General features: G+C 41.3%; 1 protein-coding gene across 4 annotated transcripts in view; it reads right to left on the bottom strand.

Annotated features, from left to right (window-relative positions):
- Nucleotides 1-23452, bottom strand: part of LOC145346759 (phosphatidylserine synthase 1-like) — a 35808-nt gene that overhangs the window by 2999 nt on the left and 9357 nt on the right. For 2 of the 4 annotated variants that reach the window (XM_080194455.1, XM_080194457.1), the window contains exons 7-13: nt 22750-22891; nt 20270-20382; nt 14569-14634; nt 14162-14196; nt 13452-13531; nt 10760-10828; nt 7502-7580 (exon numbers count right to left, since the gene is read on the bottom strand). In XM_080194455.1, coding sequence (XP_080050581.1) covers nt 7502-7580; nt 10760-10828; nt 13452-13531; nt 14162-14196; nt 14569-14634; nt 20270-20382; nt 22750-22891 — 584 coding nt within the window. Of the gene's footprint in view, nt 1-7501; nt 7581-10759; nt 10829-13451; nt 13552-14161; nt 14197-14568; nt 14635-20269; nt 20383-22749; nt 22892-23452 lie in introns of all 4 variants that reach the window. The other 2 variants (XR_013887731.1, XM_080194456.1) reach the window with 2 other exon arrangements.

Raw genomic sequence — 23452 nt, 5'->3', positions numbered from 1 at the left:
CTGTCAATGATTCAAATATCTCTGTTAGGGGACCCGCAATTTCCTCCCCAGCCTCCTACGACATCCCGAGATACACTTCATCAGGTGCCGGAGATTTATCTACTTTGACGTGTTTTAAGACTTCCAACACCTCCCCCTTTGTAATATGTACTCTTCTCAAGATATCTCTATTTATTTACCCATGTAACCTATATGTAAGACTTGTAGGATTCTCAGGGAGCTTGACAGGGTAGATGCTGAGAGGATTTTTCTTGTGTAGGACCAGTGGGCATTATCTCAAAGTAAGTGGTTGCCTATTTAAGATAAAATGAGGAGGCATTTCTTCTACCAGAGATAGTGAATCTGTGTGTACTAAGGCTGGAATTGTATACGTATACTAAGTATTTAATTTAAACGTTATTTAAAAACATGAAGATTGTACTTCTGTTCATAGAACAGTATTTAGCACAAGTTAATCACTCATTCAACCCATCTTAAATTATCAATAAAATCATACAAACCATGATCAGTTAAAAATCTGTACAGAAACAGTAGCCAATTTATTTACTGCCTTGATTTGTAGAAATATATGAACAATAAGGCTGTAAGATGAAGAAGCAGAGGTAGGCCATTTGGTCTATCAATTTTGCTCCACCATGCAACAAAATAAGATTGATCGGATATGATAATCCTCAACTCCACTTTCCCGTCTTATCCCCATAACCCTTAATTCCCTTACTGATTAAAAATCTGTCTATCTCAGTCTCAAATATATTTAATTGTCCAGCCTCTCAGCCCTCTGTGGGAAAGAATCCCACAGATTCACTACCTCCGATAGAAAAAACGCCTCTTCATTTTATCTTAAACGGGCAACGACTTATTTTGCGATAATGCCCACTGGTCCTACAAGGGCAAACAACCTCTCTGCATCTACCCTGTCAAGCCCCCTGAGAATTTGCTAAGTCTTAATAACATTGCCTTTCATTCTTTTAAACTCCAAGAGTTCAGGCCAAAACCACTCAACCTCTCCTCATAAGAAAATTCTTGCACGTCTGAGATCAAATCAAATCAACCTAGTGAACCTTCTCTGGACTGTCTGAAATGCCAGTATATCTTTCCATAGACAAGAGGACCATAAGAAAGGTTAAGAAAGCTATTAATAAGAATAAAAATAATTAACTTACTCCTAGCATTTGCAATTTAAACTAGTAATATTTCTTGGCGTTCCAGTGGCGCAGTGGTTAGCACTGCTACTTTACAGTGCCAGAGACCTGGGTTCAATTCCAGCCTCGAGTAACTGGTAACTGCGTGTATGGAGTTTGCATATTCACCCAGTGTTTGTGTGGGCTTCCTCTGAGCGCTCAGGTTTCCTCCCACAGTCCAAAAATGTGCAGGTTACGTTGATTGGCCATGATAAATTGCCCCTTAGTGTCAGTATCAGGGGAATTAGTCTAGGTGGGATTGTCACTGCAGGCTCACTGGGCCAAATGGCCTCCTTCTGCAGTGTAGGGATTCCATAATTCTAAGCTAGTCTCTAACATTGGGAAAATGCAGCTATGAGGAAAGGCTGGTTAGGCTGGGGTTGTTTCCCTGCCATTATATGAATTTTCCTGCCTCCCAGCTAGTCTCCAGTGAGCTGGTAAATTCTAGTCCAATATTTCAGCAGACTACACTCTACCCAGCATTCCTTTGATTTTCACGATGTTATATCAAGGTTGGTTTTCCATTATGAACCACACCTACTGCCTCATTTCAGTAGATCTGGTTCAAAAAGACAACAGCTTGCATTTTATAATGTAAGTAACAGTGACACTTTAGGTGCAGAGTAAATTAGACAACAACTTCCGACATCGGCATTGTGCAGTAAACCATAGGAAACATCGAATTTGCTCTTGTCCCTCATCTATCTTTGCTGGACTGGAATATTGCCAAATGATTCAGCATTCACACCTATGCAGGTGCAGTACTTAATACCCATTAAATACAAAAATACACTAATACCCATTAAAAATATTAGAAAAAGTTAGGACTTGTCCATTCAAGTCTGAGTTAATGTTTAACAGTGTGATCAGTCCTTAATTACTAGCAAACAATATCGCTGGCACAGAACATTTACATTCAAAAGTGGTCTCTTTCCTTCAGGATTTAAAGAAAGGACAATTTTTTTTATTTTACTTCTTTCCACCTCTGCTCTGTCTCACATCCAACTTTCTCCCTCTTAATTCACTTGCTGTACGTGATTTTGGATTGAATTAATTATTCTAACATGCACTTCCTTGTTTAGACACTGCATGCCTCAGTAACAATTCTTCCATCTGGTTGATTGAAAAGACATCATTCACACTCGATACCCTGGAAAGGATGTTGCGCTGAAATTAATCCTCAATGCGGTTACATAAAGACCAGGGCAATTGAAAGCGTAATGGACAGCTCACACCATTCATTCACCTTGACTACAAAATAAGGGACATTAGGTCCATCTGGCTGGGCTGTATTTGAAACAAATCTCAGAGGTAAAGGATCAGAATCCCTCTCAGTCAAACTGCATTTTTTGATTATGAACTCAGTAAATATTATTTTAGTAAATTTATATTTATATACTATATATTGGCAGCAAAGAAGGCAGGGACGTACATTTCAACTTTCTGAGTCGTTAAGAAGAATCACATCCCTTTAAAAGGAACCAAAAAAAGCAAATCACAGAAGGTACCTCTCCCCATTTTCCACATTAAACTACTTCAATTTGTGACTAAAGCAACTTAATGGCAACAGTAAATTAAATGACAATCTTACACAGTAAGTCAAATGACAAATGAGGAACAAAATTGTTTATCCACGGAGACAGGATTCACAATGTGTTTGTTTCAGAGAGAAAGAGAGGGGGAAGCAGGAATTATCTTCCACACTGTCTTCCTTTATCCTTACTCAACACATGTGCAATAACTATGTTCTGGGATTATTTATCACCAGTTTGCAGTCATGCACTTGTGCAAATATCAATTATTGGGGACTTCCTAATCTAAAGTAAATCCAATTGGAATTCCCTACCATTACTGTGCCCTTTAACTCATCTTTCAAGAGAGCATAATACCTCCTACAATATCAGACTAACCATTAATTACAAATCTCCCATTTAAACTCTCCTACAGAATTTCCTACTGTAATTTATCAATTATAGTCATTAAAATACATACATGCCAAATAATTCTAACATTTCAAATGATCCTATTTTTTAAAAATGTCATTCACAGCATTGGTTGTGTTATGGCTGAGTCTGGTGTCTCCCAAGGATCTATTCTTGGTGACCTCCTATTTCTCATTTCCATCTTGCCCCTCAGCGACATCTTTTGAAACACATCAAATTCCATGTGGACACCAATGACACCCAACCCTATGTCACCACCAGCTTTCTCAATCCCTCTGCCATCTCTGAATTATAAGACTGCACCAATTCCTGTTCAGCCATCACTCTTGGGTACACTACTCAGGTTAAACAATGGTTAAAATTCCAATCTCCTTCCCAGCTCTGAAATCTCCTCCAGCTCAATGGGCTTGCTAATTGGAGGGGGATATGGGGATCAGTGGTGGTGCCCAGCTCAGTTATGTTGGCAAATCACTGAGTTATATTAGAGATTACCCAGTGTAACATTTCCAGGGTAAGGATCTGGGAAAGTCCAATGTATTCGGCTCAAGTCTCCAACATTCAGATCAGTTTAAGAAACATTCATGGAGGGTCCCGAGCCGCAGGAAAATGGCCTGTTGGAAGTTTAAACTTGCTGGGCAAGTACAACACTCTTGGTGCACACCAGGACTTCAGCTGGGTCCCAATGTGCAACTTCAGTCCAGATTTTGCCACTCTAGACATCAAAATCATAGAATCAGTACAGTGCAGAAAGAGACCATTTGGCCCATCGAGCCTGCACCAATAACAATCCCACCCAGGCCATAACTCCATAACCCTGTGTATTTACCCTGCTGGTCCCAATAACACGAAGAGGCAATTTGGCACGGCCAACCTACCTAACCTACACATGTTTAGAACATGGGAAGCAACTGGAACACCCATAGGAAACCCATGCAGACACAGGGAGAACATGCAAACTCCACACAGACAGTTACCCAAGGTTGGAATTGAACCTGGGACCCTGGCAGTGTGAGGCAGCGGTGATAACCATTGGAAGATTTGGGCCTATACAATTCACTGAACTAAATATATTTGCAACTAGGTCAATAATCACCACTGGGTTTTCCAGTGACAGGAGGTGGACAAAAAAGGTCACTGAAGTTCATTTTTATCGTAGAAAAGTAACTTTCCTTTGAAGTTATTCCTGGCAGTAAGCTGGAATGTAGATAGAAGCTTTAAAATTACATTTCAGGAAAATGTACAGGAAAGACTGAAAGTAAAGGAAATTGAAGGCTTAAATATTAAAATGCATACTGAAGTGTTTAGTTTAATAAAATAACTACTCTTGATATTTATATAGGTTAGTGTTTTAATTTAGTACCATTAATGATCTACTTAAGAAACTAACTGAGAGACCATTAATGGTTTGAAGTTTAAAATGACAGTCTCAAATACGAATTAAAAATTGCACTTTTACTTCAAAGGCAATACTTCGTATCCTACCTCTCTACACACCAACTACTTTAAGTTTATTCACCAGTATCACAAATAGGCTTATGTTAACACTGCAATGAAATTATTGTGAAAATCCCCTAGTCGCCATACTTCAGTGCCTGTTTGGGTACACTGACGGAGAATTTAGCATGGCCAATGCACCTAACCTGCACCTCTTTCAGACTGTGGGAGGAAACCAGAGCACCTGGAGGAAACCCATGCAGATACAGGGAGAACATGCAGATTCCACACAGACAATGACCCAAGCTAGGAATCGAGCCTGGGTCCCTGGCGCTGTGAAACAGCAGTGATAACCACTGTGTCACTGAGCCAACAACTGTGGCGGGGACAGTCATCGAGTCCCTCATAATCCTTCCCTCGTCCAATTATTAGGAAATTTACAATACATGGGTCCAATGATGACTTGATGGTTTTTCCCTTTTTCCTGTGAGGGGGGTGTACTCCCCTACAGTTAAATTAAGTTATTCTGTGGTTATAAATTCCAAGCATGAACCTGAACCTCTACTTGATAAGATTCTCACTTAATTATTGCAACATAGTATGCCTCTGTTGCACTACGGTTATTGGTTAGGTGCACAGCGAATGCTGCATCAATTAGTAAAACAGCAGGACTTCTTGAATTCAACTGTGCCCCTCCTAAAATTGTTTTGTGCACAAGTTAGTCAAGAAAGCCCTGTGAAGTATCATAGAACCATACAGCGCAGAAAAAGCCCTTTGGCACATCAAGTCCCCACCAGCACATTAGTCCCCACTAATCCCATCTGCCAGCATTTGGTCCACAGCCATGAATGTTATGATGTGCCAAGTGTTCAACCAGATGCTTTTTAAAGGATGTGAGGCAACCCACCTCTACCACCCTCTCTGGCAGCGCATTCCAGACTGTCATCACTCTCGGGGTAAAAAGCTTTTCCTCGCATCCCCCTTATACCTCTTGATGCTCACCTCGAATCTGTGTCCCCTTGTGACTGACCCTTCAACTAAGGGGAATAGTTGCTCCTTATCCATTCTGTCCATGTCCCTCATAATTTTGTACATCTCAAACAGATCGCCCCTTAGTCTTCTCTGCTCCAATGAAAACAATCCAAGCCTCCCCAACTTCTCTTCATAACTTAAATGTTCCATCCCAGGCAGCATTCTGGTGAAGTTCCTCTGCACCACCTCCAGTGTGTTCACATCCTTCCAATAATGTAGCAACCAGAACTGCACACAGTACAGAACTTCCTAGTGACCTACCATTCATCAAGTATTTTCTTGTCAAGTATAGGTTTCAAAACAAATGCTGACAGACTTGTATATTGCCAAGAATGGTCACTATTGTTATTAGTTTTACAAGTTATCCACCCACATTTTGTGGTCAGCAGCAAAACTCACCACATACCCCAATAAAAGCTGCCTCTAAAGATCTAATAATCTCTGTTGCCTGGGTTTCCTATTTGAGAGTCTGAATCTGGCATCCTGTCAACAGTGCTGTCATCAAGCAGGGAAAGCAGCCAATCACAGAATCCCTACAGTGCAGAAAGAAGCTATTTGTCCCATCAAGTCTGCACTGAATGCAACTTTATAAGACCCTCGTCAGACCCCACTTGGAGTACTGTGCGCAGTTCTGGTCGCCTCACCATAGGAAGGACGTGGAAGCTACTGAAAGGGTGCAGAGAAGATTTACAAGGATGTTGCCTGGATTGGGAGGCATGCCTTATGAAGATAGGTTGAGGGAGCTGGGACTCTTCTCCCTGGAGAGATGAAGGTTGAGAGGCGACCTGATAGAGGTTTATAAGATGTTGAGAGGAATAGATAGGGTGGATTCTCAGAGGCTATTTCCCCAGGCTGAAATGGTCGCTATGAGAGGACACAGATTTAAGGTGCAGGGAAGCAAGTACAGAGGAGATGTCAGGGGTAAGTTTTTCACTCAGAGGGTGGTGAGTGAATGGAATCGGCTGCTGTCGGTAGTGGTGGAGGCGAACTCGCTGGGGTTTTTTAAAAGACTTCTGGATGAGTAAATGGGATCTAATGGGATTGGGGGTTATAGATAGGTCTATGGCTTAGTAGGTATAGATGTGATCAGTGCAACTTGTGGGCCAAAGGGCCTGTTTGTGCTGTAGTGTTCTATGTTCTATGATTCTCTGAAAGAGCATCTTTCCTCAAGTCCACCCCTCTGCTCTATCCCTGCAACCTCATGCATTTATTAATCCACTTAACCCACACATCTTTGGACTGTGGGAGGAAACTGCTGCACTTGGAAGAAACTCAATCATTTTGTAGTATTCTCACAGACAGCAAAGCAGGAAGCAAAATCCACTGACTTTTTTTGTTTTACAGGGATCAAAATAAATCCTTATGATACACAAATGGTATTAAGGTAGAAGCTGAAATTAATAATTCTAAACAAGATTTTAATCTTTTTCCCCCCCATCATAATGGAGCCATACAGCATTCCACAAATATAAAATGAGTTTCTCAGGGCCATGGAGTCTGTTTAACTGTAATTTTTAAACTTAATTTGCTGTTTAAAAACCCAGGTGCACCTTATTCAACAATGTATAACATTTCCAAAGGATTTTACAGTGGCAGCATAAAAGGGTAGATTCTTAAAATTCAACGATTTTTATTTGATTGAGTCTGGCAGGGTGTCAAACTTCAACTCTCAAAATCTTGAATCACTGACAGCAATTTCAGAATGTCCAGATTTAACTGCATGTTTGGACTGTAGAAGTTGCTGCCATTATGAGATCTGGTAGCTCTGATATCATTATGACCAAGAGAAAATCTGGGCTGTCATAAATAGGACAGCAGACAACAAGATAATCCTGGTTGCAGTAACCCTACTCCCTAATAACTAACAACCTTGGAAGAGAAGTGTTTTAAATTGCATACAAATACACAAACCTTTAGCATATGTGTCAGAATGTACCGGCGTGGAGCCAGAGCTGCTGATTGTCTCTTCATTTTCACATTCAGAAAGGGTCTGGAACAAAGAAAACATTGAGTAGTAAAGTCAGTAGAAAGGAGTCCTGCTCAGCAATTTTAAAGCATGATTAGTGTTGGTATGTGAGTGTTGGGAAACTCTGGCTAATCAGTCCCCTCCAGCAGTGCAATGACTCAGTAATTACAGAAGACACAGGCCATTTGGCCCAACTGCTATGTGCATGTTCATGTCCCCTGAGTGCTTCCTCTCACCTTGTGTTATCTAACTTTTATCAGCTTATCAACAAGAGCTGAAGAGAAACACAATTAGTTACAACATCATGGGCCAAACTGCAGAATTACCGCCCTCCCAGTTTACTCTCTCATGGGTTCAGATGGATTCTGCTACCAATACCCTTCTGCACTCACCCAAGAGCAACATGGGCTCCTTCAGCTGTGGCTTTGTTTCCCTTTCTGCTGCCATTTACAACACATGGCTACTGACAGATTTGACAGACACAAATGGACATGCCTTACTGGCATCTTATTTTTCTGTCACCTCACTGAGCACAGAGGAGACAATGGCCTAGTGGTATTATCACTAGATTATTAATCCAGAAACTCAGCTAATGTTCTGGGGACTCAAGTTTGATTCCCACCATGTCAGATGGTGGAATCTGAATTCAATAAAAGATATCCGGAATTAAGAATCTACTAATACCCATTAAACCATTGTCGATTGTCAGGAAAAACCCATCTGGTTCACTAATGTCCTATAGGGAGGAAATCTGCCATCCTTACCTGGTCTGGCTTACATATGACTCCAGGGCCACAACAGAGCAACTAGGGATGGGCAATAAATGCTGGCCAGCCGGCTATGCCCATGTTCCATGAATGAATAACAAAAAATAACTTCAGGTATAAGTTTGGGTGGATCGAAAGGGCAGCATAGTTGTGGAAAAATGCTGAGGAAATATGTACCATTACAGACAGTTAGACATCTACATGTTTTACACATCTCAATGATGTGGAGCTTCCATCACCAAAGCAAGGCCAGTTCACCTGTCCATAAGATGTGGCTGCGAAAGCAATAATAGCTGGACAGGCACTGAACATCTCTGGCAGCGCCTACGATAACTAATCACCTTCTTTCAAATAAGCAAAGCAGCAAAAACCAGGAATTGTAAGCCAGTTAATCTGACATCAGGAAAGTGGCAGAATTTATTCTTAAAGAAGTGAGTTTAGGGAACTAGGTAAAACATAACACCAGTAGGCAGTCAACTTGATTTTACTGAAGAGAAATCATGTTTGACAAAGCAACTGGCAAACTAACAAGATAAATAGAAACCAAAGCATATTGCTTATTTGGACCTTCAAAAGCTATTCAATAAAATGCTACACGAAAAGATGCTGCACAAGATTGGGTCTGATGGGATTTAGGTTAATATATTAGTATGTATAGAAGATTGGTTCAAAGGGCAATATACAGAGGGTAGAAATAAACAGGTTTTCATCAGGTTGGCAGGCTGTTACTCGTGGGATGCTGAGATCAGTGCTGGGCCACAGCTATCTAGAATCTATTGTAGTAACTCTGATGGACAGATAGAGTTTGCTGAGCTCACACATGCCAATTCCAAAGGGAATTTGGAGCACTTGGAGTAGGTGATCAGAAGTTTGGGGAGGCAGAGAAGAAGTTGGAGGCCTGGAAAGAAGGGTGAAGACTGAGGGCTGTGCTCAGGGGGTGGAGGTGCGGAGCAGCTCACAGGCCTGACACCAATGGCCAGGAAATGGGAGGGTGCAGGCTTGAGTTGAGAGGGTGCCAAACTGTTGGGATGTCCCAGGTTGGCACACTGGATTGGGCAGGTAGGTGTAAAGGCACTCACCTCCTGGATCTGCCAAACTCTCATCAGGATGTAGCTGCTGGATTTTCTGAGGTTCAGGAACATGAAGCATTGACAGTTTAAGGAGAAAATGTTGAATAATAATGCCTACAGCCTGCCAACCTCTCACGTCAGTTAAAGCTGGCTGGGAGACAGCTTGGGTCAGAGTCCAAGATTTAAGTCTATAACCCAAAGCCTCCTTTCATTTTGGGCAATTCAGGAGTGAGCAGGAGTACGGCTCACCATCCCCACTTCCTATTTCTTACGCTCTTATGTCAGTTAAGGGGGTGGCGTAGAGGGGGTGACCCACTCCAATTTATATCAATTGGCTGAAAGCTTCATTACAATCTAAAATGCAAGAGGAAAAAAATAATAATTAAGATTAGTTGTTAAGAGATGACAGAAGTAAGACTTCCTGATTGCCTATTTACAGTGGGTGATCTTTCTTTCTGTTTGCCACCCTTGCCCAGCAGGGACTGGCATTCCGGCCTGACACCTCCTCATGTTAATATTAAAAATCAAGGCAGGCACTTCCAATAGAACCGGTACCATGTTAGCCATACAATGAGTGAGGACATAAAGTTCCTCCTTGCCAGAAAGTAGTTTGCTTATTTTTTCAACCTTGTGCAGTGTTGACAGAGAAAGCAGTGGAAATTATTGTTCTGCTGGTGCGAGGCTGTGTGCGCAAGCTTAGAATCACCCTGTCAATTTTACCCCTTCCAAGCTCAGGGATGCAAAGTTAAACTAGAGCACCCCTTGCCTCTGGCCTGGCAGTGATCAGCAAGCTGAGGATTGATTAAGGATTAAACCAGAGATCGTGTTTGATGTACGAGGAGCATCTGAGGACTCTGGGTATATAATCGATAGAGTTCAGAGGGATGAGGGAGGATCTCATTGAAATTGACAGAATAATGAAAGGCCTGGATAGAGTGGATTGGGGGAAGATGTTTCCATTAGTAGGAGAGCCTAAGATCTGAGGGCACAGCCTCAGAGTAAAGGGACTACACTTTAGAACTGAGATGAGGATGAATTTCTTCAGCCACAAGGTGGCAAATCTGTGGAATTCATCTCCATAAAAAGCTATGGAGATCAGGTCATTGAGTATGTTTAAGACAGAGATAGATAGGCTCTTGATTGGTAAAGGGATCAAAGATTATGAGGAAAAAGCAGGAGAATAGTGTTGAGAAACTTGTCTGCTATGATTGGAGTAGAATTCCTGATGGGCTGAACGGCCTAATTCTGCTCCTAGATTTAATGGTGCTCATCCTGACAGTTGTGTATTTATGGTGTCCTCAACCTACACAGCCTCGATGCAAATAATGTTATCTTCATCTGGCAAAGACAATCAATAAAAACTTACCTTTTCACGTTGTCCAAAATGTTCAGCGAACCACACCATCGCAGCAAGACAAAGGAGGGTAATGAATGCCTGAAAAGAACAAAGGACCTAATTAGGTGGCCTATATTGTGTTCCATTTCATAGGTCAAACTCAATACAACCTCACAACAAAACCCGCAGTTATCATCCAATATGTTTGAATTCATTTTTGACACTTCACAAAACCTATGCAAGACCAAAAAATGATGGAGCCTAGGTGATCAGCAAACTCAGAAAAGACCAGGGATTGACTAAGAAGCCATCTCAAATCTATGGTTGTAGGGTGGCACAGTGTCTCACAGCACCAGAGATCTGGGCTCAATTCCCAACTTGAGTCACTGTCTGTGTGGAGTTTGCATGTTTTCTCCGTGTCTGTGTGGGTTTCTTCCAGGCGCTGCAGTTCCCTCTCACAGTCCGAAATATGTACCGGATAGGCGCATTGACAATGCTAAATTCTCCCTCAGTGTACCTGAACAGGCACCGGAATGTGGCACATATCCCGTTATGGCCATCTCACGAGATTTAGTGGCCATGATGCCCTCAGTATTGTGCCCAATATGTATAACATTTTTATATTAAAAAAAAAACCTGCTTTGTGAAATGGGCGTGTGGTTTTTTTTTAGAACAATGGGGGAGGGATTGAGAAGTAGAAAAGGTTCAAAAACCACTGTTCAACCAAGCTCAAACCAGGCAATAAATCAGAAAAAAAAGATTCAATTCAGAAGAGAAATGAATGGTATTTAGTACAAAACACTGTATTGTAATATGCAAACTTTGCCAACTTGTCACAAAATACTAAAATAATAAAATCACATCCCGCCCCCAAGGCATTTTCCACATACATTAAACTTTGCAGGGGATGATTACTTCTTCCTGTGGTGGATCAATGCCATGGAGACACAAAAGCCCAGTTTCTCTATTGGAAACAAACTGATTCCTGAGGTAAACTCGGCTACGTTAATACCAGTCCAAACTCATAAAAAGATGCACCAAAAATTCAGTTCCACAAAAAACTGAATGTTCCTCTATTAAATGGAAAGTGATTCTATTCATAACATAGAATATTACTCCTTCTGCCCCCACCTCCCCCAACTTGAAATGAAATACTAATTGGAACTTAATGCAGCATCCACCCAATCGCAAACAGCCAAACATTAGGCATGACTCAATGCCTTTTACTCATCGGAAGAGTATGGCAGGATTTTAAAGGACAATCTCTTGAGAGGCAGGCTAGTTATTTCAAATTACTAATGAGGCCAAAGCTGCCTGCCTCAACATCTGTGGGCCAGGTTCCCCTGGGCCCTGGAAACCCCACAAGTTTGAAGTTTATTTATTGGCGTCACACAGTGGTGTAGCTAGGAGCAACCACTCCTCCTGAGCACATTCTTCAAAAGTGGCACCTTTTCAAATCTCTTCCCAAGATCTGAAGTCCTTGATCCGTCTACTGCAATAGCGGGATGCGATACGGATGCGGGGACTTCAGGCAGCGAGGAAGACATGCAATGTCCCGAGAGGGCATTAAATCACGAAGATAATTGCAGAGGCCGCGAAGGACATAAATATGCAGCCTCTGTGACGAACGGGCAGTCAAGACCAATCATCCCTCACCGATGGACATCACCAGCCAAGACTGAGCGAGTAAATAGATTTGGTGATTATCCTAACCTATCCACGTTGTACCACATTTTTCTGACCTTACAAATAACTAGCGCAGTTGCGGGACAATTCTTTAGCCGGCTCAAACACAAAGTCCTACCTTCGTTTTACAATGGCGAGGATAGATTGTCTGGGTTAGCTTTGGTCTCCATTGAAAGACAGTTGGCTACTGAGGTAGATTATAATAAAGTAATAGATAACTTTGCTAGAATGAAGCATAGACGAAAGAGGCTGCTGTAGTTGCTTCACACTTCTTTCACATTGCTTTGTTTTGTTTTCATTTTATGTTTAAAATGTAAAATAATTAAATAACACACGTGTTTTTATTATGTTTCAATTTTAAATACAAAATAAAAATGGAAAATGAATTTAAAATTATTTGGTATGCATCATGGTGCTTTTTTATGTGCTTGCTCCCCCTAACTTTAGAACCTGGCAATGCCCCTGGTGTCACAAGTAGGCTTACATTAACACTGCAATGAGGTTACTGTGAAATTCCCCTACTTGCCACACTCCGGTGCCTGTTCGGGTACATTTATGGGAGAATTTAGCATGGCCAATGCACATAACCAGCACATCTTCTGGACTGTGGGATGAAACAGATTACCGGGAGGAAACCCATGCAGACAAGGGGAGGACATGCAGACTCTGCACTGACAGTGACCCAAGCCGGGAATTGAACCCAGGTGCTAACCACTGCGTCATCCCATGAAGAGAGGTAGAGTCCAGCCAGTAAGTGCCTTTCTAGCAGCTCACAGGGACAGGAGAGCTTCCCTACATCATATAAACAAATCTGCTACGCATCTTTCATTCTGATTGTCAGGTGGGCATAAGGGAAAAGAGAAGTATTTACCGAGATGCTGCCTTCTCTCATGACCCAAATTCCCCCGCTGTTAATGACACCCCCACTGCAAATAACAGGACCTTAGTTACATGTCCCAGCTCTCGAATGCAGAATCTTGTTGGTACTTACAATTAATGTGAAATTTACCAGAACAATAGCACTGAAATTTCTTACCATGCAAATAAGCCAAAGAATGACGTACAGTCCCACAGTTTTGGAGAACAGATCTTGACCAGACTTGATGCACACTATTGCTTCCAGAAAGGAAATGGCACTGTTAACATTTTTTAAAAGAAAAGTTAGACAGATCTCGTCAATGCAGTCCATGTCACAGCCTCACACCTTTGGGATTAATTTGAAGTTTTCTGAACATCACAAAATGTATCCAAATATAAATAAATTACTTCCAGCTTAAGCAGTTTGACACGATAATCGGATTGTTTATGGCGAATTGGAAGTGAGATTTAGTCCACAGCGACGCGGGAGAGGTTGGTAGGCATGGAATGGAGAAACTACAGGAGAAGGTCGGGTCGAGGCTCTGGAGGGTTTGGAGGTTAGACAAACTACTACATAGATGTCAGCTGTGGCTTAATTGCAGCATACTGCGCAGCTCCTGAATGCATTTTGAAAAATTCTTAAGATTTTAACTACATTGCCCCGCTTCAGTTAAAAGAAAATTATCTTGAGGTATTTTCTTTAATCTCAGGTTACATTAACTATGCCTTTTAATATCTCACCCACATTTCAGTTCCATGTTCTCGTCAGCAGCAATAATTATACTCATTTTACAGGTTGTTTATCCTGTAATGCTTTTTAACTTTCAAATAAAATACATGAATGACTAAAGTATCAGCTAGTGTATAGTTCACTACGTTACTACTTACAAAATGATTGCTCTCCCTCTTCAGGCCATGCATGTCTTAGAAAAAAAATCAAGTCAAATGTTCAACATAAATGTATATAATCAACCACCAGTGGGCACCCTCACCTTATTAGATGGCTACATCTTTAATTCTCAATCTCTGCATTGCTACAGTTTTGGTCTTGTTTATACCCGGGCCCACGCCTGTTCCTGACCCCTCACATAACACGACAGACAAATGGTTGGCTTTGAGCAAGAGTAAAAAGACTGCCTGCTCGCTTTTTTAAGGAGTTAACTGAATTGGGCTGAACTAGCAATTCAAGGTAAAGGCTATGTAGCGGATTAGCAGGAACATCTGGTTTTACTTTTAAGTCAATTGAAGTGTTAAATAACATAAAATTAGCACAGACAAGAAGTAAACACACTTACCCAAAAACCCAACACTGCGTCCCTACTCTTTTGCACTGAGTATCAGTGAGATAAGCATAATATTGCCTGTAAACAAAATATTGAACAAGGATTTTACTCGCAAGTTCCACAAAATGCAAAGTACAAATCACATCCATTTTTGCAGGTTAACAAATACACTGCATTCCACTTGCAGCAACTTGCCATTGATAACAGGTCAACACCAAACAACTGAGCGTCCAGGAGCAGTTCTGTTCAACAGCTACCCATAGACAGAACGTCCAATATAACACAAAGCTGGAAGAACATCGTTTTTAGCTAAGATGATGAATAGAAATACTTTGGTGCTCAGTTCTGGGTTTGGCAGCTTACCTCGCGATTCAGCAAGCAATTGGGATCGAAGCGGAATGGGTTATTCATTTGGGCATAGTCCAAGTTGATCCACCACCTGATGCCAGATAAGTATAGTAACACGAAGGGTTGTAAAGTCAGGGACAGTAGTGGATAGTTGAACTGGTGTCATCCACAATATCTGGGAACTGATTCCACTGTTGTGTGTATTTTTAAAAAAGGGGAAACGAGGCAAGGGCACTGACAGTGATTGAGGTTGGGGCATCGTCTCTGAATGAACAATGCATCTAGTGCCATTCCCCTACCTTCTCCCTACAACCCTGCACATTCTTCCTCTTCAGATAATAATCCAATTCCCTCTTGAATGCCTTGACTAAAGTAGCCTCCAACACACTCAGGCAACGCTTTGCAGATCTTAACCATTCGCTGTGAGAAAGATTTTCCTCATGTCTCCATTGCTTCTTTTGCCAATTACCTTCAATCTGTGCCCTCTCATTCTTGATCCATCCACTGTTTTATTTCCTATCTACTCTGTCCAGATCCCTCATTGCTCTGAATACCTTGATAAAATCTCCTCTCAGCTTTCTCCAAGGAAAACAATCCAAACTTTAAAGTTAAAGTTTATTTATTATCCACAAGTAGGCCGACATCAACATTGCAATGAAATTGCTGTGAAAATCTCCTCGTTGCCACACTCCAGTGCCTGTTTGGATACACTGAGGGAGAATTTAGCTTGGCCAATGCACCTAACCATCACATTTGTTGGACTGTAGGAGGAAACCCAGAGCACCCAGAGGAAACCCATGCAGACACAGGGAGAATGTGTAAACTCCACACAGACAGTGATCCAAGCTGGGAATCGAACCTGGGTCCCTGGCACTGTGAGGCAGCAGTGCTAACCACTGTATCACCATGACGCCCCAATCTTCTCCAGTCAGGCCACGTAATTGAAATTCTTCATCCCTAGAACTAAGCTTTCGAATTTTTTCTGCACTCTCTTGAATGGCTTCACATGTTTCCTAATGTGCAGCACCCAGAACTAGACGCAATACTCCAGCTGAGGGCAAACTAGTGTCCTATACAAGTCTAATATAGCTTTCTTGCAATTGTACTCTATGCCCATATTAGTAACGACTGGGATACTGTAGGCTTTATTAACCATTGTCTCAACCTGTCCTGCTATCTTTAGTGACTTGTGTATACAGATTCTCAGCTCCTCTGTTCCCACATCCCCCACTTTAGAATTGTACCCTGATTTAACATTGATTTTGGTGGGCACAATATGCACAATCACTTCACACTACTGACATTCGGCCTTGTTGGCAGGTACCTAGCCTCTACCTCACAAATTTGATTGAGTTTTTTGGAGGGGTAACCAAGAAGGTAGAGGAGAGCAATACAGTCGACATTGTCGACATGGACTTTTACAAGGCCTTTGACAAGGTACCACACAGTAGGTTGTTGCATAAGGTTAAATCTCATGGGATCAAGGATGAGACATCTAAATGGATACAAAATTGGCTTGATGACAGAAGGCAGAGGGTGGTTGCAGAGGATTGTTTTTCAAACTGGAGGCCTGTGACCAGCAGTGTGCCTCAGGAATCAGTACTGGGTCCACTGTTATTTGTCATTTATATTAATGATTTGGATGAAAATTTAAGAGGCACGGTGAGTAAATTTGCAGATGACACCAAGACTGGTGGCATAGTGGACAGAGAGGAAGGTTATCTAGGATTGCAATGGGATCTTGATCAATTGGGCCAGTGGGCTAATGAATGACAGATGGAGCTTAATTTAGATAAATGTGAGGTGATGCGTATTGGTAGCTCAAACAAGGGCAGGACTTGCTCAGTTAATGACAGGGCATTGGAGAGAATTATATAAAAAGAAATCTAGGGATCCAGGTTCCTTGAAACTGGAGTTACAGGTAGACAGAGTGGTGAAGAAGGCATTTGGCAGGCTTGGTTTCATTGGTCAGACATTGAATATAGGAGTTGGGACATCTTGTTGAAGCTGTACAAGACATTGGTAAGGCCCCACTTGGAATACTGTGTACAGTTCTGGTTAACCTATTATAGAAAGGATATAGGCTGGATAGACTGGGACTTTTTCCCTGGAGTGTAGATGGCTCAGGGATTATCTTATAGCGGTCTATAAATAATGAGGAGCATCAATGAGGTACATAGTCAACATCTTTTCCCAAAGGTAGGGTAGTCTAAAACTAGAGGGCATAGGTTTAAGGTGAGAGGGGAGTAATACAAAAGGGTCCAGAAAAGCTATATTTTTATGCAGAGAATGGTGAATGTCTGGAATGACTGCCAGAGGCAGGTACAATTTTGTCTTTAAAAAGCATTTAGACAGTTACGCGGGTAAGATTGGTATGGACAGATACCGGCCAAATGCAGGCAACTGAGGCTAGCTTAATGATGAAAACTGGGCGACATAGACAAGTTGGGCCAAAAGATCTGTTTCCATGCCGTAAACCTCAATGACTCCATGACCTGCTGTACATGAAAGAACAACCACAGTTCCATTACCATCTTTCACATTTAGTTCCATTTTACCCTGGTTACATCCTCTCTCATCCCGTTGAAGTTAGGCCTCTTGCAATGAAGCAGTTTCATTTTTAGGTTATTCCTTTTTCCTCTAAAAACATCAAGTATCTTGGAATATATCATTTCCAACTTGAGTTACCATAGGTCTATTTTGAACTTTGTAAATGAATGTGGATTTGCATGTTCTCCCCATGTCTGCCTGGGTTTCCTCCCACAGTCCAAAAGATAAGCAGGTTAGGTGGATTTTGTAAATAAAAAGAAACTGATGAGTCTGAAAGCTGAACATTTCCTGGATCCGATGGCTTGCACTGTAAGATTTTAAAGGAGGGAACTTGACAGATAGAGGATGTATTGAATTTCCAAACTACCCTAGAATCTAGACCCCCTGAGTTGATAGCAAAAATAATCAAACTATTTAAGACAGAAGGGAGGGGGAAATTGGAAACTATGGGCCAAACAATTTGACATGAATAGCAAGCAAATGCTAGAATCTATTATCGAGGTCGTGGTAACTGTACATTTAGAAATTCATGATATTAGCTACCCTCAAAGTGGAAAGGAAATTGTGTTTGACAAGGGGAACCAATAGTGTATTTGGATTTTCAAAACACATTCAGTAAGGTGTCACACAAGAGGTTATGACACAAAGTTACTGCCAATGCAATGCAGCAATAATTTTGCATGGATTGAGGATTAGTTACAGACAGAAAGCAAAGAGTTGAAATAAATGGAACAATTTTTGTGGGGGTTGGCAGGCTGCAATCAGTAGGGTATCACAAGGATCAGTATTTGGGTTTCAACTCTTTTCGATCTGTATCAATGATTTGGGTGAGGGCACTGACTGTAATGTATCCAAGCTTGCTGGCCACAGGAATTCAGGTAGAAAAATAGCTGCAAGGACGACTCAAAGAATGTTCAGAGCTATATAGACAGGTCAAACAAGAGGACAAGAATAGGGTCAATGAGAATGTAATGTGTGGAAGTCTGAATATATTCATTTTGCAAGGAAAAATACAGAAGTACAGCACATTCTTAAACACAAATAGACTGGAAAATGTTGCAATTCAGAGGGACTTGGGTATCAAATCACAGAAAGCTAACATATAGGTACAGGAAGTTTTAGTTGGCCTTTATTATAAAGGGTTTGAAGTAAAGGAGGCTTTTATCATATAGAGCTCTGAATAGATCACACCTGGAATACTCTACAAAGTTTTAGTCTTATATCTCAAGCATGGATATACTTGCTTTGGAGGGAATGCAACAAAGGCTCACTAGATAGGCCTGAAGATTGGATGGTCTGCTCCTGCCCCCAGACCTTATATTCTCAAAGACAATTGAGGAAAGGCCTTGCCCACAATACCCATTTTCCACGAACTAATAATAAACTTTTGAGTCTAAGCAGAAGTGAAACTTCTAATAAATCTGATTAAAAACAGAACTGCGACATTCAATTGAAAAGCAAAGAACTGATCATGAACCTGATGTTTGTTAGGTTACAGGAGGATTACTGTATGTAAAGCAGCCAGTGATCAGGATACTAGAGTTATGGAATAACTGCACTGTAAATTTTTATATTCTGCCAACCTTTCAACACTTTCTCCTCCCGTCCTTCAGTTCACCTTGCTCACAACTTGCACCAGTGATATGCCCCAACTCTGCTGCTTCCCTGTTCTAGGTTTAGGCCCTGGGACTCAACGTGCTCTCTTCCTGTCAAACCTCAGAAGCCTTCCTGCTCTAAGATCCACTCCACATTGTTTCAGTTAATTTCACATTTACCGATGTGGCAATGCTTTTTCTCTGTACTGGCAGTGATCAGGACCACAGACCTAAGACAACATTAACCAAATACTATCTGACGCAAAGGTATAAGGCGCTAGCTTCATCACTTTGTGTCAAACAGGAACTTGATAGCTCTCGATCCCCTTGGCCAATCTCCAATCCTGCCATCCACTCTCAGCTCAGCCCCAGTGCTGCCACTCCTTCTCAAAGGGAACTCCCAAACCCCTCCCCACATTTCCTCCGAGCTCAACTGTCCTGCTCCCTCACAATCTCACCCCAACTCTGAGCTTCTGCATTCTCGTACATCTTGAGCACCGTCAGATTGCCTCCCTCACTGAGTGAACTTTGGTTTTCAGTCAGCTGTGTGCTCTACTTCTTAAAAATGGCAAAATGCAAAATGGGGCAAATGATGAACAGAACATAAATGAGCACAGAATATTTGACAATGTCTGTTAGAGAGCAGAATGAGCAAAAATAGAGTGAGAAATAAACAGGGAAAAGAAAGAGAGATAGTGTGGGAAAAGGAAAGAACAAAGAGCAGGATAGCACCGCCCTGCTGCCTTACAGCTCCAGGAACCTGGGTTCGATTCTGGCCTTGGGTTACTTTCTCCCCATGTCTGCGTGGGTTTTCTCCGGGTGCTCTAGTTTCCTCCCACAGTCCAAAGATGTGCAGGTTAAGTGGATTGGAAACACTAAATTGCCCCTTAGTCGCCCAAACGTGTAAATTTGGTGGATTAATCATGATAACTGTGTAGGGTTACAGGGATAGGGCAAAGAGGGACTGGGTAAAAAGATACTGGTTAAGAAAGTCGGTGCAGACTTGGTGGGCGGAATGGCCTCTTCTACAATGTAGGGATTCTAAAATTCTACAATAGAGGAAATGGTAAGAGAAAAAAGAGAAGACAATCAAAAGACAGACAGAACAACCAAATCAGCAGCAGACAAAAATCAGAAAATAAACCATTTCTTTTAATGCATGAACAACACCACAGGAGATTAGCAAAGACGTGTAAAAACAAGTGATAAAGCTGGTTTACCGTACAGTTGGAGCAGTGATCACACCAATGAAGAGAATTCTACCATAACTCAGCGCATGGCTTGCTTGGAACACAAAGATGTGTTTCAAGAAAAAGGTGTTCAGTTCAGTTAGCTAAAGAGAAAAAAAAAACAAACGCTTAATGAATTCCAATAATGCTTTAGTTAGCATTATGTGAAAATATAAATCACTTCACTGTGCTCTGTGGAAATTTTAAAAGGTCAAATGTTTTGTAACAGAAATATACATGTACGACTTTCATAAGCTACACTCTGGGTTGTTTATGGACCAAATTAATTGAATATTTTAGCAAGTTGAGTAAAGTGTCCAAGGTTTTCAAACTAAATCTGGTAGATATTTGTACAAGCTCTCAACTATCGTTGAATACACACAAAATCACATCACCAATATGAAACCAGTAATGACATAGGTGTGAATTAATCACCAAAGCATCCTTTTAAACCTGCGACCACTGATTACAAAAAGCTACTCCAGGTCAGTGAGGACAGAGGTGATAGGGGAAAGAGCATCTTCTACAAAATAAAACACTGGCAATAGAGTTTTGGATGACCTCAAGTTTACGGAGGGTACAAAGTGGGAGACAGCCTGCAGTGCATTGGAAATAGTCCAGTCCGGAGGTAACAGTGCATCAGCAGCAAATGACTTGAAGAAGGGATCAATGAATAGCATATGGGTGGTTTAAATGTAAATCCTTCATCACATATTAAAGATAACCAATGAAACTTGATAAGAACATGTCCTTCAAAATCACGATGTGAATTTTCAGTCCCGGTACTGTGAATGAGAAAGGAAATGTGCTGCTGAGAGTTCTCAACCGTAACTCTTATAATACCTATATTGAAAATTGTGCGTGTTTGAAAATATCTCCTTTCACCCTCCCCAGTCAGCCAACCGCGCCCCCCCCCCACCCCATCCCTCCACGATTTTAAATTCAATTTACATTAATTCCTACATACCAAATGATACTTCAATTATTCGTTCATTATCCCACCAGTTCAAGGCTCCACATTTAGCAGGGAACTGCTCAGCTGGGTGTCAATCACAATTCCCACGTGGAGCAACACAGGCTCACAAACTTTACAGTCTCAAGTGTCAAATAGGTGTCCAAGATAGCAAACATTAGCAGAATGCTCAACTAATTAATGACGCAGTGCAGTGCTTTCAGATCAGGCCACACCCGAAAAGATTTCAAGAACTCTTGTATGCATTATAGGAGTCACCAAAAAGGTCTGAGGTTTTTACAATCAGCACACTTGCACATCTAACTTCTCTTTCTCTCTCCTGCACTTGTTTTACACTCTCTCACTACATTCTGTCTTTCATTTGTGTTTTTGCCCTTTCCTTGTTTATCCCCCGCTTACAATATTAACACTGCACATGGGGCTAAACAGAAGTTAATCAAGGGTGGGACATTTCAATTCCAGGAACAATAGGTCCGAGCTAGCAGACAACAATACATTTGTGTATTAAGAGAGGTTAGAGAAGAGGTGATAAGGAGAGATGATTGATGGGTTTTGTTTTGAGGAGATGTTGATGGCAGTTGTTTTGAAGTGGAGGGAAATGTACTAACAATATCAGCAGGCATGGGTTCCCAGGATGTTGGCTGATTGGAGTTGGCCAAAATGAAAACACTTGAGAGGAGTGGAGGTTACAAGTTTGCAGCTACTGTAAGATGGAAAGAGACAGGAGTGCAGGTCATAAAGTAGACCAGCCAAACTATTTACATTGATTGAAAGGCGTCTTTTCATTCCTATTCTTCTCTTTTATATTACTTATAAGGGTATAAAAGACATGGACTGATTTGCTAAGCAGTGAATGTAATTAATGACACAGTCAGAGCAAAGTGATCCCACAATCAATAAATCAGGACAAAGATCATTAGGCTACTAAAATCATTCAAAAATGGTAATGTAATCCAAGCACTGAAGAGAAGGAGGACAGTTTGAGAGCCTCTCAATCTATTGCTATTGTAGAACCCAGCATGTGTGAGGCACTAACAATGGAGAAAGGGCAAAGCATTCATTCTGAATGCAAGTCACTTAATAAGTATCGGAAATACTGTTAGTGCGTCAGTGCCCTGTAGCTAACCTAGTCACACACAGCCCCCATGCTTTCACAACACCCACCCAAGCCCACCTCACTCCCATAGTTAAGAAATCACTATAATTGCATAAGCTATACTAAAACATCAGTTTTGCTTGACCGTAACCTAGCTGGCAGCATAATAAAGCAGATCAAATCATAAATTGATTGCAGAAATGCTGTTCCATAAATAGGGGAATTGCAACCTCAGCGATGGTGTAAGACAGGCAAAAGCACATCAGGCATCCAAACGACAGAGTGTACAAGTAGAGACTGATCTGTTATCACACATTTTACACCCTCGCCAACCCAATAAATCACAAAGAAGTATCTTTATCAGATGAGTGCTCATATGTGCTTTCCAGGTACATTCTTTACCTGCCAGATAATTAAGAAGAGGTAAATTCCAGCCACCCTCTGAAAGGAAGATTTTGGATCAAACCAGCGAACGTACGTCCAACTTGCCGGAGTAAATTGCAGTACTGCTCGTTTCAGCTTTCCACTGGTAGTGTGGATTGCCCTGACAGAAACACAATTTATTAGTATGTACATAACACAAAACAAAGCCCTTTCGTTCCCCAAGCAAAAATCCATTATAACTTATTGCAAATCATTCTACACAGCATCTTATTAACTATTGCAGTAGTTTTAATACCAAGTGACCTAACTTGCAGGAAAGATCACAATGAAAAGTGTAGGGTAGCTTTTAAGCAATAGTGATCACAGCATATTACATTAAAGGTAGAGAAGGATGAGAATGGAACTAGGGAAAATAACTGTAAAACAATTGTTGAAAAACAAAAAGAAACAGAATAGCAGTGGAAACCACTTAAAACAGTGGCTGAGTAAGAAAAATATATTGCCCATAAAAAAACAAGTAAGACAATAATGCAACACCACAGATAAAGAAGAATGACTTGTATTGATATACGCCTTCATGACCACCTGATGTCTCAGTGCTTATCAGACAATTAAGTTTTGTAGACTATAATCACTTTATAATGCAGCAAATGCAGCAGCTAATTTGCACTGCTCCCACAAACAGCAGTATGATAATCGTCAAATAATCTGTATTTTTTCT

This window comes from Carcharhinus amblyrhynchos, chromosome 8, assembly GCF_965287045.1.
Source record: "Carcharhinus amblyrhynchos chromosome 8, sCarAmb.v2.hapA, whole genome shotgun sequence".
Classification (NCBI taxonomy): Eukaryota; Metazoa; Chordata; class Chondrichthyes; order Carcharhiniformes; family Carcharhinidae; genus Carcharhinus; species Carcharhinus amblyrhynchos.
Note: the sequence above shows the minus strand (reverse complement) of the source record. Positions and strands in the feature narration are given on the sequence as shown.